General features: G+C 44.5%; 2 protein-coding genes across 6 annotated transcripts in view; one reads left to right on the top strand and one right to left on the bottom strand.

The window, feature by feature from the left end:
* LOC106577205 (1-phosphatidylinositol 4,5-bisphosphate phosphodiesterase epsilon-1) overlaps nt 1-12020 on the bottom strand; it is a 34453-nt gene extending 22433 nt beyond the window's left edge. For 2 of the 5 annotated variants that reach the window (XM_014155106.3, XM_014155103.3), the window contains exons 1-2: nt 11499-11902; nt 9575-11017 (exon numbers count right to left, since the gene is read on the bottom strand). In XM_014155106.3, coding sequence (XP_014010581.2) covers nt 9575-10786 — 1212 coding nt within the window. In that variant the 5' untranslated portion in view covers nt 10787-11017; nt 11499-11902. The other 3 variants (XM_045700997.1, XM_014155104.3, XM_014155105.3) reach the window with 3 other exon arrangements.
* A 285-nt stretch (nt 12021-12305) lies between these two features.
* Nucleotides 12306-13768, top strand: LOC106577204 (large ribosomal subunit protein mL63). The gene is made up of 2 exons (XM_014155102.3): nt 12306-12584; nt 13283-13768. Exon 2 carries the CDS (start codon nt 13327-13329, stop codon nt 13636-13638), a length of 312 nt encoding a protein of 103 aa, XP_014010577.1. The 5' UTR covers nt 12306-12584; nt 13283-13326; the 3' UTR covers nt 13639-13768.
* The last annotated feature ends 1720 nt before the right edge of the window (nt 13769-15488 follow it).

Consider the following 15488-nt stretch of genomic DNA (forward strand, 5'->3'; position numbering starts at 1 on the left):
ACACATTCCCCACCAACACCCCTCCCCAGGACTTCTACCAACCCCCTCTTTGTGGCTGTTAGCCAGTATAGGGAAAAATGAGAGGGAGGGTCAGGAGTTAGGATTGGTGCACAGGAAAGGAGCACCCATGGAGGGCCCCCACCACTACTAACCTTCCCACCACCCCTCCCTAGGACCACCACCCTACCCCAGGACATTCAGCACCCACCCACCACCACCCCTCCCTAGGACCACCACCCTACCCCAGGACATTCAGCCCCCACCCACCACCACCCCTCCCTAGGACCACCACCCTACCCCAGTACATTACATTCCGTCTTGTTGAGGTTGAGCTTGAGGTGGTGGGCCGACATCCAAGCTGAGATATCTGCCAGGCACGCAGCGATATTGAGAAAGTAGTTAAGTGTCCTCCACAAAGCACTGATAGGAGAGACCATGTGAGGATGTGACTGAGCTGAGTGATGTGGTGTATAGAGAGAAGAGGAGAGGGCCTAGAATGCTCAAGTGTTTTGGAAAGAAAATAAGAAGGGATACTGGTCTGTAGTTTTGGTTTCTTGAGGAGGGGAATGACTCCGCCATTTTGAAATCAGAGGGGATGCAGCCAGTGGTCAGGGATGAGGTGATGAGGAAAGTAAGGAATGGGAGAATGTCTCCAGAGATGGTTTGGAGAAGAGAGGATGGGGTTGAGCAGGCAGGTTGACGGGCGAACAGACTTCACTAGTTGCAGGATTTCATCTGGAGAGAGAGGGGAGAAAGAGGTCAAGGCGTAGGGTAGTTCTGTGTGACTGGGACCAGTGGACTCAATAGGCTGAGTGAATGAGGAGCAGATGTCGTCAAACTTAAGGAGGATTAAGGAGGGAGGAGAAAGTGGAAAAGAGTTTCCTAGGGTTAGAGGCGGAAGCTTGAAATTTACAGTGATAGAAAGTGGCTTCAGCAGTGGATACAGAGGAAGAGAAGGTAGAGAGGAGAGAGTGAAAGGATGATAGGTCCTCCGGAAGTTTTGTTTTTCTCAATTTTCACTCAGCTGCCCGCATCCCTGTTCTGTAAGCTCGCAATGAGTCACTCAGCCACGGACCAGGAGGGGAGGGCCGTGCCGGCCAGGAGGAATGGGGACAGTGCGAGTCATAGGATGAGACTAGGGTTGAAGAGACAAAACCAGGAGACAGAATGATTTAACAGAAGGGAGAGATGATAGGATAGAAGAGGAGTGAGTAGTGGGAGAGAGAGAGTGAAGATTGCGACGGCACATGACCATCTGGGTAGGGGCTGAGTGGTTAGGGTTGGAGGAGAGGGAGACCATCTGGGTAGGAACTGAGTGTCTAGGGTTGGAAGAGAGGGAGACCATCTGGGTAGGGGCTGAGTGGTTAGGGTTGGAGGAGAGGGAGCCCATCTGGGTAGGGGCTGAGTGTCTAGGGTTGGAGGAGAGGGAGACCATCTGGGTAGGGGCTGAGTGGTTAGGGTTGGAGGAGAGGGAGACCATCTGGGTAGGGGCTGAGTGGCTAGGGTTGGAGGAGAGGGAGACCATCTGGGTAGGGGCTGAGTGGTTAGGGTTGGAGGAGAGGGAGACCATCTGGGTAGGGGCTGAGTGTCTAGGGTTGGAGGAGAGGGAGACCATCTGGGTAGGGGCTGAGTGGCTAGGGTTGGAGGAGAGGGAGACCATCTGGGTAGGGGCTGAGTGTCTAGGGTTGGAGGAGAGGGAGACCATCTGGGTAGGGGCTGAGTGGCTAGGGTTGGAGGAGAGGGAGACCATCTGGGTAGGGGCTGAGTGGTTAGGGTTGGAGGAGAGGGAGACCATCTGGGTAGGGGCTGAGTGGTTAGGGTTGGAGGAGAGGGAGACCATCTGGGTAGGGGCTGAGTGTCTAGGGTTGGAGGAGAGGGAGACAGAAAAGGAAACAAAGTAGTGATCAGAGACCTGAAGGGGAATTGCAGTGAGATTAGTAGGCAAACAGCCTCTGGTAAAGATGAGATCAAGAGTATTGCCTGCCTTGTGAGTTGGAGGGGATTGGGAAAGGGAGTGGTTAAAAGAGGCAAGGAGGGGAAAGAAAGTTGGAAAGAAATTAAACGAAGGCAGACATCGGGAGTACAAAGAGTGGTGAGCTATTGTCCGGAAATGAATTTATCAAAGTGTCAAGCTCATTGAGGAACTCTCTAAGAGCAAGTGGTGGGCGATAGATGACATCAATGTTAAGCTTGAGCAGACGAGTGACAGTGAATTCAAATGAGGAGATGGACACGTGAGTGAGGGAGGAAATGTGAGGGAGAAAAACCATCTCTACTTAGGAGAAATGAGCAGCCCTGTGCCACCACCGCGACGACTAGATGCTCTCGGACTATGAGAGAAAACATAGTCAGATGAAGAGAGAGCAGCTGGAGTAGAAGTGTTCTCTGGGGGATCCATGTCTCCGTCAGGGCCAAAAAGTCAAGGGTCTGAAGCGCAGCATAGGCTGAGATGAACTTGACATTCTTGACCGCAAATCAGCAGTTCCAAATGCTGCCAGAGACCTGGAATTCGACATGGGTTTTGCGTGTAGGGTACACTAAATTAGAAGGGTTGCAAACAAGAGGTGGGGAGCGTCTGTAAAGCCTACAGGGAAAGGTGCGAACAGGTATAGAAAACACACACAGTTGCCAAACCTACAAAAGAGCAAAATGAGATCATCAGAAAATAACTAGGTAAGATACAATCTGTGCCCTTGAGACAAGGCCACATTGGTAAGAGCCAAAACCCTGGGTCGTATTCATTAGGGAACAAACGGAAGACAATGGACTGAAACGGGGAGGGACTATACTTGGAATTGTCCAATAAGAACAGCTTGTTTTTGTTTTCTATTTCAAAATGTTTTCCCTTAATGAATCTGACCCAGCATGCACTGCGCTGGACCAGAGGCTTCCACAGATGTTAAGAGAATGGCTGTCAATGGACCTCATTTGTCAAATGATTGTATCTTCAAATCTGGTCATTTTCACTCAAAGCTCAGGATTTTGGTCGATTTGAAGATGATCATAGGGTGCAACGCAATTGTCTATAGTGGTGTCCTCCCTCATCTACACTCCATTCTGTACTGATCATAGGGAAGGTGAGAGCGATATCTTCTTAGTATTTGCATATACCAGTCAGAATGGTCCAGTCCAGTTCTTTTACATCAGAGAAGATGAATGCAGGAGATGAGGAGAGGAAGCCTTGGTTATTTAGTGTTGTTGTTATATGTGGTCTTGTACATTTGTAAAGTTTCAATATAAAAACATATCTAGTAAGTTCTAGGCCTACTTCCCATTCAGCTTGTTGCTAGTATTGTACAATCAGGGTTGGCGAGTAACGGATTACATGTAAGGGATTACAAAAAAAACGGTAACTGTAATCCGTTACGTTACCAGCAAAAATATTGTAATCAGATTACAGATACTTTCGAAAAACGAGACGACTACTTTTAAATTCAGAAAGGATGTTTGCAAAAGAAAAATCTTTGACACTTCTCTGTTTTCTCAATATAATTCAAATCAGAATTGAAAAAAGGCGCAAATTTAAGTTTGTTATTTGTTTCTGGACATTTTGAGCCTGTAATCAAACCCACAAATGCTAACGCTCCAGATACTCAACTAGTCTAAAGGCCAGTTGTATTGCTTCTTTAATCAGGACAACAGTTTTCAGCTGTGCTATCATAATTGCAAAAGGGTTTTCTAATGATCAATTAGCCTTTTAAAATGATAAACTTGGATTAGCTAACACAACGTGCCATTGGAACACAGGAGTGATGGTTGCTGATTATGGTCCTCTGTACACCTATGTAGATATTCCATTAAAAATCTGCCTTTCCAGCTACAACAGTCATTTACAACATGAGAACCCCAAATATAAGCTTGTTTTATTCCAATGTTCGTAAACATTGTAAATGTAAACAAACACTGTATAGCCTCATAACATGGGGTTAAAACAATAATTTGATATCATGGATGGTCAGTCCTTGCTTCCATAGCTCTGTCTATTAATCTGAGAGTGTGAGAGTGGTTACATTTCTCCTGGCCCATCCCTCAGCCTTTAACCAAAACAGAGGCTGGGCATCCGTTTTGTTATTGTTTCATCTGTGGATTTTCACTTTAAACAACATATTATCAATATATCAAAGTGTCACCAACAAAAACGTAAACAATAGGCAAATGCAGCATATGGCATTCATTTTTTACATGTAAATAGCACTTTTGAGCACTTTTCAGTAGTGTTCAAAGCATGCCCTTCCATGAGTGCAGCATTTCTTTTTCAACTCGAATCAATGAGCCGAATCAGTCCTCCATGACAACAAAATCATAAATATCGAGGAGGGGTGGCTAATATAAGGGTACAAGGCGAGACCCAAATGCAGACACAGGAGGCAGATGGTAGAGCTCTGATATTTATTATAACAAAGGGAGTAGGCAAAGGCAGGTCGGGGACAGGTGAGAATTCATAAACCAGGTCAGAGTCCAAACAGTACCAGACAATAGGCAGTCTCGAGGTCAAGCCAGGCAGGGGTCAGAAACCAGATCCAAGTCCAAAACAGTACAAGGGGATAGGCAGGCTGGTAGTCAGAACAGGCAGAGTGGTCAGGCAGGTGGGTTTGGAGTCAGGACAGACACGGGTCGAAACCAGGAGGACTAGAAACAAACAGAGACTGGGAAAAATAGGAGCAAGGAAAACCGCTGGTTGACTTGGCAAACAAGATGAATTGGCACAGAGAGACAGGAAACACAGGGATATATACACCGGGGATAAAAAGCAACACCTGGAGGGGGTGGAGACAATCATAAGGACAGGTGACCCAGATCAGGGTGTGACAAATAAGTCCTTAGTTTTTGGGTCATGCTCAGGTAAAACAATTTACCTAATCTACTTCCATATTTCCAAGTCCTATTCTTGAAGATCAAGGGGTATAACATTTATTGGAATGACTGGAATTCTGATATTGGTTTTTAATGTAAAGATATAATTGAATCGTATGTATTAGAAAGTGGTGGTATAGAAGAAGCATACATAACCAACCCATAATGTAAAATTAAACATCCATATATGGCCAGCTATATAAACTTTAACACTGATTTATCCTGCAATAGATGTCATTCAATTGGTAACATACATTGTCTTCTTCTAATACCTCTTAAGGGGAAAGTAATCTAAAAGTAACTGAATGTAATCAGATTACGTTACTGAGTTTGGGTAATCCAAAAGTTGTGGCTCAGTTGGTAGAGCATGGTGTTTGCAACGCCAGGGTTGTGGGTTCGATTCCCACGGGGGACCAGTATGTAAAAAAAAATGTATGAAATGTATGCATTCACTACTGTAAGTCGCTCTGGATAAGAGCGTCTGCTAAATGACTAAAATGTTAAATGTTACTGATGACAATTTTGGACAGTAACTGTAACAGATTACATTTAGAAAGTAACCTACCCTACCCTGTGTACAATGATTTATAGGCCTAAACCAATAACAAAAAATAGTTTCTGTCAAATAGTAATAAATGTTTATTACCACCTGTAAACTAAACTGTCTATCAACAACTGATAAGCTCTGTTCAGTGTTACTCAAATACCTTTCATACTCTATATGGCTTAAAACGCATGTCAGTTTATACATTTCTATGTGTTTAAATGAAATGAAATCGAAACCACATATTTAGTCAAGTGGGACGAGAGAGAACACCCTAATACATTTAATCTTGATGTTCTGTAGCTGTTCAGGCAATTTAAAGGATTGATTGGGGACTTATTTGTGGAGGAATGTAACTTGTTTTTCTGGGTGATTTGTGATGTTTTATTTGTGCTTATCATGACTGTGTTTTTGTATTTTAATGCTATATATATAGCATTATACCCAAGCTATATATAGCTTGGGTATAATGTGTATATTATGTTGTACATACAGGGCACATTTGTAAAAGAGACCTTCAGTAGGGCTCAATATCTTAAATAAAAAATATGTTTTTGTCAAATTGTGGAAGGTTGCTGCAGATGTTGGCCGTGAACCTGATACACTTAATCCATATGTGTACAGTCTATACATTGGCTAGAAACTATTCTGCCATATTACACCAAACCAGGGATACACATCCCTCTGCAATATAATCTTGTTAAGGTTTCGGTATCACTTCAGCCATCCATAGAGCCTTTCATAGACTATAACACTACAGCACTTGTCACAAGGATGCATGTAATATACTGTACTGCATGTTTGTAATGAAACCATCTGAAATGATAGTTGTGCCACAAGATCATGTATGGAACTCTTGTAACACTATAAGATATACCGCCACAAGCAACACTCTGCCTATCTTGTAGGGTTTTACCTAACAGTTGAACAGAGTCAAGCTGTCTGAAGAGAGACAAATAGGACCCGCATTTACCATCAGGAACACAATCATACTCTACCGTGAGCGGTCACCACTGATACGAATAACTAAGATGATAGTATGCATCATTTGATAGAAAAGTCAGTTAAGTACTAGTGCTACTGCGTTCATTGAATAAACCATCTGAATGACAGAGAAAATATATTTTGACTTACATTAGAAAATCATGCCTAATGTAATACAGCCTCCACAATTAGAGAAAGTCAGTACATCTGCAATAGCCATGTCACGTCCGTATGTTCCAGTTTGTAGAGAGAGGAAGAGAGGAGAGAGATATGTTTGAGACAGAAGAGAAAGAGCATGTCTGAAACCTAAGAGGAGAGAGAGGGGGGGGGGGGGACTTCACATCAGTAGGAGGAGTTATTAGGAGAACATGACCCTTCTATATAAAACACATCACCGTTGCTCTTCTACTCTAACCACTGCAGTTTGGGTGATGCGTGAAAATCTCTGTATTGTGTAAACAAAGCCTTATGCTATCACGTTAGGTCGGCAGTGAGTGCACTCAAGAGAAGACTCACACAGGACACACACAGGCATGCACACACACGCACATGAAAATCACTCCTTAGCCTGAAATGGCCCGCAAAAGCTAGCTTTTCTGTGGTGCGAATGAGAAGACGCATCAGGAGGGTGGTTATGTGTGTTAGCAAGGCAGGGGTAATGGGTTCGAGCCTTGGTATGAGCTGACTCAGGAGGAAGCGGTACCCGCTAAGCAAGCAGCGTGAGGTCCTTTACACACACACACACACAGTTACCAATCACATTGTTTATTCAATTACCATGACTGCTATTTTAAATGGCAATTTTTTCCCTTCATGAGCTGATTTTCCCCTCTGAAATTCCCTGAATTGTCTTCATCCCTGACCCACACTAATGAGTTCAGTCAACCTTGAAATTACCTCTTTTAACCCTGATCACTGAAGCAGATTCTGGTATTATTTTCTACAGAAATGACTTAACAAGGATCTTAGAGTCTTATTTTCTGCTGAGACCACGGTGCTTCAGTACAAATACCTATTGTACAACAACAGTTGCAGTTCATTTCATCTCTTCGGCTGTCAGTTCAATCGGCCATGCAATTTATTTTCAAAAGGAGAGCAATTCATTTACCCTAATTCAAATAATAAAGTATTTATTACAGACTATCATTTATTGATAATTTGAATCAGGTGTGTTATTGCTTGGACTGGAGCAAACATCAGTGTTTTCCAGATTAGATTGGACACTTCTCTGTGCCAAGGGTTTAAGTGAGCAGTAACAATTTATATCATACCACTAGGTGGCAGTCTAATCCACTGTATTATTACCAGCAGCGAAGAGTCTATTCCTGCTGCAGAATAAGTACAGAATGAGAAGGTCTGCAGTCCATTCTCCGAGGTTTACTGACTTCTAAAGGGGCAATCTGTGATTGGTAAATACTTTTCTAAAACATTTGTCTCCAAAAGTGGCAGGGGGCCCACTTTGTTGTCGTTTGAATCCCAGACTAGACTGCATCATAACCCTCTCTGAGCTCATGCCACTCCTCATTCCCCCTTTTAGGAATGTACTCATAACATTCCCCCTTTTAGGAATGTACTCATAACTCTTTACTGTGTTGGACCACTGTACACACTGTCATGTTTTAACAACTTTACATGAAAGAATTGAGGATAAAACACAATAAAGCCCAAAGGCATTTTTCCATTGGGGTCCTGAGAAAAATACATTCCTTAAAAGTCAACACAGACATCACCATCCTCTCATGATTCCTGGTGAAGGTGTAAAGAGGACTGAAGACAGACCATCCCCTCATCTCTCATGATTCCTGGTGAAGGTGTAAAGAGGACTGAAGACAGACCATCCCCTCATCTCTCATGATTCCTGGTGAAGGTGTAAAGAGGACTGAAGACAGACCATCCCCTCATCTCTCATGATTCCTGGTGAAGGTGTAAAGAGGACTGAAGACAGACCATCCCCTCATCTCTCATGATTCCTGGTGAAGGTGTAAAGAGGACTGAAGACAGACCATCCCCTCATCTCTCATGATTCCTGGTGAAGGTGTAAAGAGGACTGAAGACAGACCATCCCCTCATCTCTCATGATTCCTGGTGAAGGTGTAAAGAGGACTGAAGACAGACCATCCCCTCATCTCTCATGATTCCTGGTGAAGGTGTAAAGAGGACTGAAGACAGACCATCCCCTCATCTCTCAGTTCTCTCTAATCATCCTTATATGACAGGTTCTTCTTTCAATAGGCTGTGACTGTTTTCACCTACTCTGGGTCTACCTACCAAACAATTACCACAGGTTGAAGCTATAAGTAGGCCAAGTATGCAAGTTGTTCCTTTTATTTCTCCTGAAGCTTGATGTTTTTGACTCGGCAGTACCTTAAAAACAAACTCTGGAGCGTGAGTGCTTTGTTTTCCACTGACTGTATTTGTTTTGCATTGTTGAGATTGTAACCATCTGCCAAGTGATTGTGATGTAATGGTGTAGCCTAACTTTTCCATTGGGTGTGTACCCACTAGTGCAGAGCAGCCCAGACGCTGTAGCTGTGTCACAAATGGCACCCTATTGCCTTTATAGTGCACTACTTTTGACTAGGGCCCATAAGGCTCTGGTCAAAAATAGTGCACTATATAAGGAATATGGTGACACTTAACCACCCCTCCCCTTTGCTCTCCTACTCGGCTGCCCCAACCCCCATTGCCACTGCAGCGCAGTGAGTTTTGGCTGCAGGTTGGCTTTTATTGGGATGACTCATGTACTGGAGGCAGCTCTGCAGGGAAGTCGCTACAAAGTCATGCAATCAGATGTGAAACCTACCCCTAACCTTAAGCAAACTGATAACCTTATGCCTAACCCTAACCTTAAATTAAGACCAAAAAAGGAACAACAACAACAAATTCATACATTTATTTTTACATTACCACTGGCCCATCTAGTGGAAATCACTCAGCTATGCCTCCAAAACAAGATTCATCCCAAAATACGTCAACCTGAGTTTTGGCTCACACTACATAGTGTAGCACTGTATCATTTTTTTTTTTACACACGTTTCCTTTCTGAAACACGCCGTGCATGTGTTTGTGTGTGTATGGTCTAGGTGTGTGTAGTCCAGTGTAGTCTAGGAATTTTCCAAAGTAGTTTTAAAGTAAAAGTGACACAGTTTTGCTCAATGGAACCACTAAAGCCAACTGCGTATATGCTCTTACCTCAAATAACAAGTCTCCTGTTTTTCCAAGGAGAAGTTTACACACTTGCAGATGTAGACTCTGAGAGGTTGAACTGTCTCCACTGTATCCACTCAATCGGCTGTATCCACCAGAAGTTTGGTGGTCATCCTCATCCCACACCTGGAGGGGCTCCCTTCTGCAGACAGTGTTCCACGCCTCCTCACCGATCCTCCCTCTGGGTAACGTCCTGATGATAGCCCTGGTTCCTGTACACATCGACTTCTTCACCCTCTGGTTTTCCCTCAAGAACCTACGGACCAGGACCGTCGAACGCTCTTGCGTATTATATGAAAAGTTATCCTCAGTCTCGCAGTCAAATCCTAACCCATTGTCTGAGGCCATCTTTAAAGCCGTGGGGCTTTTGGGAGGGCTGGTGGGAAGGAGTGCCAATATAGAGCACATTTTAGTTTTGGCTTTGCCCTCTGGGCTGATGTGCCCATCTCTGAGTCTATTGGCAAAGCTGGTGTCGGCGACTGTTGATGATGTCACCTCCTCCACCAGACAGAAGGCGAAGCTGCCCGTAGTGACTCCTGGGGAAGATGGCACTGAGGACATTGAGGATTCTGAGCCTGACACCTTGCCCCCTACAGCCTCCTTGCCTCTATCATAACCTAAGGAGGTACCAGGGTAGAGCAAGCCCTGAAACCAGTTCTTGTTACTGCCCCCACCTGATAGTGTCCTTGCATTACACAGAGGAGACAACTCCTGTGACTCCAACTCCATGACACTCCTGCGTACATCTGTGTCGCGATGCACTACAGTACCTACAATGCTCTGTGTAACATATCCTGTTTTATCAGCTGTGTACGTCTGAGGTGAAATCACTGCTCTCTGGACTGCAGTGTTACTGTCAGGGTCCTTGCAAACGTCTGTGATCTGGCTGCAGCACAGTACACAAGGCCCAAGGCCCTTCCTGGGGCTTGCGTTACAGCAGCAACCCGAAGGTTTACTGGCAGGCACAGTCACACACTCTCTCTGCCTCGATCCAGCATCCAGAGACTCCACTGCACCGCAGCCATTGCTGGACTGTTTATCCGGTAGTGGTGGCGGTGCATCTGTGTTATCAGACTGGAGTTTAACTTTAACTCTCTGCTGGTCCCCATGTGAGCCCCTGGGCCTCACAGTCCCATGATCTATCTCCTTGGCACATGTCTCTGTCCCGTCTGTGTTGCTGGTAGAGAATTCATCCATCTTGCTGGCCGGTCTTGCTGGACACAGGTCTTCCTCCTTGTCGGTATTCAGAGATGTCAGAGCATCTAGAAACAGAGGTGGGTGCAGGTGGAGTCCACAACAGCTGTGAAAACCAGGAGAGTGAAAGTATTTTGTCAATGCTGCATGTTGTTAAGGAGATGTGTCCCTCTGTGCACACTTAGAGATTAACTTTGCTGCTGTGCCAGCCAGGCAGGCACACCCCTCGTAAATCTGCAGGAGACAGCAGGAAAACCCAAGTTAGATATAAAATGGCACTGGATACAATGCACCATGACGTGTGAAAGGGAAGTGACTATGATATGATGATTGAAGGCAGATATACCATACAATCAGGCTTCCCTTCACTTTCCCTGCCTATGCCAAAACACTTTCCCTGCCTATGGCCAAACAAAGTGAGAAAACATTATTTAGACCATATTATGAGGTAACTGTAGCAGAGCTCTGTGCAGTGACCTACTGTACGTGCATTAAAGCTCCTAAAGTGGTGAATGAAAAATGGTTAATAGAATATTGTACCCCATTCTCTTCTGCTACAGTAGCCTATCACAATGTAAAAACCCTGCATTATCAAAGGTCTGTTTGCATGGGATTGTCACATGAAAACCCTATTAGAATAATCAAAAAGTCACAAGACTAAAACTTCTGAAACTTTTCAGCCTGTGATCTTGTTGAATGATTAGGTTTTCCTTACCTTAGTGTGATTGACTTGTGTCTCTCCAGATTAATTTCCAGTTGTCCAGATGCGTCCCAGTTCCTTCTCTATTCTCAGTATAAGAGGGGGGCTGGGAGGAGAGGAAAAGAGAGGAATCAGGGGAGCAGGAAAAGAGAGGAATCAGGGGAGCAGGAAAAGAGAGGAATCAGGGGAGCAGGAAAAGAGAGGAATCAGGGGAGCAGGAAAAGAGAGGAATCAGGGGAGCAGGAAAAGAGAGGAATCAGGGGAGCAGGAAAAGAGAGGAATCAGGGGAGCAGGAAAAGAGAGGAATCAGGGGAGCGGGAAAAGAGAGGAATCAGGGGAGCAGGAAAAGAGAGGAATCAGGGGAGCGGGAAAAGAGAGGAATCAGGGGGGCGGGAAAAAGGGAGTCACAGAAACAGGGATCTCACCGGGCACGGCTTTCTTTACAGAACTTGGCAGGAGCTTTTTTCCTTTTTTATTCTCACAGCTCACTGGGTTGCTTTGCAATCACACTGGACAGGACCTAATGCTAATACCTTCACAGCGTTTAAAGTGGCAGTCACTTAAATAGACTTGCTTTTATACTCCCATCTATTCAATGTGAACTTTGTACCATCAGGTCAATATGGGTTTACAATCATCATGAGTTGCTTGCTCATTCAGAAAGTAAACACACAAAATAGGGTAAGGATAGGATTTGGCTACTGCAACACATACCTACTTTGCAATTACCTTACTTTCCTATTTTAGCAGATTAGATTTGAGCAGCTTTCTAAAGGCATTGATTTTGAAGAACATGACATTTGATTGGTACAAATGCCTTAACTTATCATAACAAAACATATGAAACCAGAGGTTTGAAAACATTCCGTCTCTGATGAAACAACTGGATGACTGTTTCTGTGGTCTTGTAACCAACTCTGTATAATGGCGCCTCCAGCTGGAATGGAATCCTCATTACATGTGAAATGGTTTGATTCCTCCTGTATACCGTAGAATTCGCGGAAGAAGGAAATGTCTTTCAAACCGACTGGGGGTCACGTTTTGCACGAATTACATGAAGACAACATCAATATTGCTGGATTTGTATTTGATAACTGACAGGTAATCAAAATGAAATGGAGCGAGGATAATTTTCTAATAAATTCATTTTGTAACGCGTTTGTAGTAGCTAGCCAGGCTAATGCTACCAACTAGCTAGTAGCATTTACTTTGATAATGAACACAGCTAGTTATACTTATCGCGTCAATGATTTGATAAATTATTTGGGGTTTCACTCGTAAAATTATATACTCTGATTAGTCTGAAAATGGGACAGACCTGTCCATAATAATTGTTGTTCAACCAAATGTAAATTAGCTGCAGATGCGCTGTTTTTTGTCAAGGATAGAGGGACAGCTCCTGTGCAAGCGCGGTTCTGTTTGACATTTTTTATGGCATTTGTATTTCTAAAATATTCCAGGGTTTTGGAAGAGTATACCCATATATCTCTAGTAATTTTATAGTTTGCCAAATGTAATATGGTTCCGTGTGGCTATACGAAAATAATTATATTATACATCCATTAGAAAACTCACTACCGTAAGTCAGAGCCTGCTAAATGACTCACGTTAAATTGTAAAATGTAACTTCTTTATTTTTTTATTTTTTTTAAGATAACATTTCAGAGGGAATTACATTTTATTCCAATGATGAAATTCCCTCCATTGTTTTGCCACTACCACCTAGCTAGTGATCAATGTTCCTCTCCTGTAAGATGGAGCCAATACCCACATTTTTCTCTGTTTCTATCATGTTGTAGCCTATAAATCCACGACTTTCTGAGAAGAACCCCCATCCTTCACAATGTTCCTCACCATGGCCCTGCTGAGGAAAGGCATCTCTGGGAAGCAGTGGATCGGGAAGTACCGCCGGCCGCGTGCCGTCACCTGGCAGATGAAACGCAACATGCTGGTGCACCTGGAACGCGAGGCAGAGAATGAGTATTGGATCTCCCGGCCATACATGACCACAGAGCAGGAGCGAGGACACGCCGCTGAGCGCCGAGCACAGAACTGGCTCAAAATTAAGGAGACCAAGTTTCAAAAGTTTCCAGAACATAAATATGTTGCGGATCATCTAAGTCACCTCAACACAACCAAGACATGGTCCAGTTAATGAGGAGGAAGTATTGACTTTGTGTGGGGGGATGGGCATGCATGTTGACTCCGGTGTGTAATGTATGTAATGTATATGAACTATGGAGTGTTGGAAATTGTCTATAAAGCAAGCTCTGATTTAAAAACAACCTGTTCTTTGCTTCATAATACATTTCAAATGGTCTTGTGCATACATCAGTGGGTTTCAAACCTCTCCTTTGGTACCCCCAGATGTTTTACAATTATGTTGTAGGCCTGAACTAGTGTAAAGGATGCCATGCTGCTTGCTTAGTGTGCCACTTCCTCTTGATTCAGCTCAAACCCAACACCTCTGCCTCACAAACGTGTCTGCCCTCCTGAAGCATCTTACCCATTCGTGCCACTGCAAAGCTAGCTTTGGGCAGCGCAAGTGGAGACACTTCAGGCTGAGGAGTGTATTTCCAGCTCCCATCTGCTACACTAGCTCATGTGATTCACCTATTAAAGCTCTTGATGATCAGTTGACAAGTTGAATCAGGTGTGCAAGCTCTGGAGTAGTTCTAGTAGCCTACACGGAACGGCTTTTTGTCCCGATGAGAGGTTTGAGAACCACTGGCGTACCTGACAATGATTTTTCAGAATGTGTTTAAACAGTTTACAATGAAAATAGACCCACAACTTGTACAAAAAAAGGCCCATTTCACTCTCAAAGGTGCATGGTACCCACGGTGACTATTAAAGCCTTCCCCAACCAAAAAACGTGGATTGATGGCAGCCTTCGTGCAAAACTTAATGCGCGAACCACTGCTTTTAATCATGGCAAGGGGGCCAGAAACATGACCGAATACAAAAAGTGTAGCTATTCCCTCCGCAAGGCAATCAAACAAGCTAAGCGTCAGTATAGAGACAAAGTAGTCACAATTCAACGGCTCAGACACAAGACACATGTGGCAGGGTCTACAGTCAATCACGGATTACAAAAAGAAAACCAGCCCTGTCGCGGACACTGATGTCTTGCTCCCTGACAAACTAAACAACTTCTTTGCTAGTTTTGAAGACAATACAGTGCCACTGACACGGCCCGCTACCAAAACCTGCTTCACCGCAGCCAACGTGAGTAAAACATTTAAACATGTTAATCCTCGCAAGGCTGCCGGCCCAGACGGCATCCCTAGCCGCGTCCTCAGAGCATGCGCAGACCAACTGGCTGGTGTGTTTAGGACATATTCAATCAAATAAATATCCCAGTCTGCTGTTCCCACATGCTTCAAGAGAGCCACCATTGTTCCTGTTCCCAAAAAAGCTAAGGTAACTATCAACTATTGCCCCGTAGCACTCACTTCCGTCATCATGAAGTGCTTTGAGAGACTAGTCAAGGATCATATCACCTCCACCCTACCTGACACCCATTCCAATTTGCTTACCACCCCAATAGGTCCACAGATGACTTAATCATACTGCACACTGCCCTAACCCATCTGGACAAGAGGAATACCTATGTAAGAATGCTGTTCATCAATTACAGCTCAGCATTTAACACCATAGTACCCTCCAAACCCGTCATTAAGCTCGAGACCCTGGGTCTCAACCCCGACCTGTGCAACTGGGTCCTGGACTTTCTGAAGGGCCGCCCCCGGGTGGTGAGGGTAGGAAACAACATCTCCACCCCGCTGATCCTCAACACTGGGGCCCCACAAGGGTGCGTTCTCAGCCCCCTCCTGTACTCCCTGTTCACCCATGACTGCGTGGCCATGCACGCCTCCAACTCAATCATCAAGTTTGCAGACGACACTACAGTGGTAGGCATGATTACCAACAACGACGAGATGGCCTACAGGGAGGAGGTGAGGGCCCTCGGGAGTGTGGTGTCAGGAGAAGGTCAGTACAGGT

This window comes from Salmo salar, chromosome 18 (assembly GCF_965601325.2).
Source record: "Salmo salar chromosome 18, fSalSal1, whole genome shotgun sequence".
Classification (NCBI taxonomy): Eukaryota; Metazoa; Chordata; class Actinopteri; order Salmoniformes; family Salmonidae; genus Salmo; species Salmo salar.

Excerpts from the sequence above, each read along its gene's own strand:
- LOC106577204 (XM_014155102.3), top strand. The coding sequence starts at position 13,327 with ATGTTCCTCACCATGGCCCTGCTGAGGAAAGGCATCTCTGGGAAGCAG.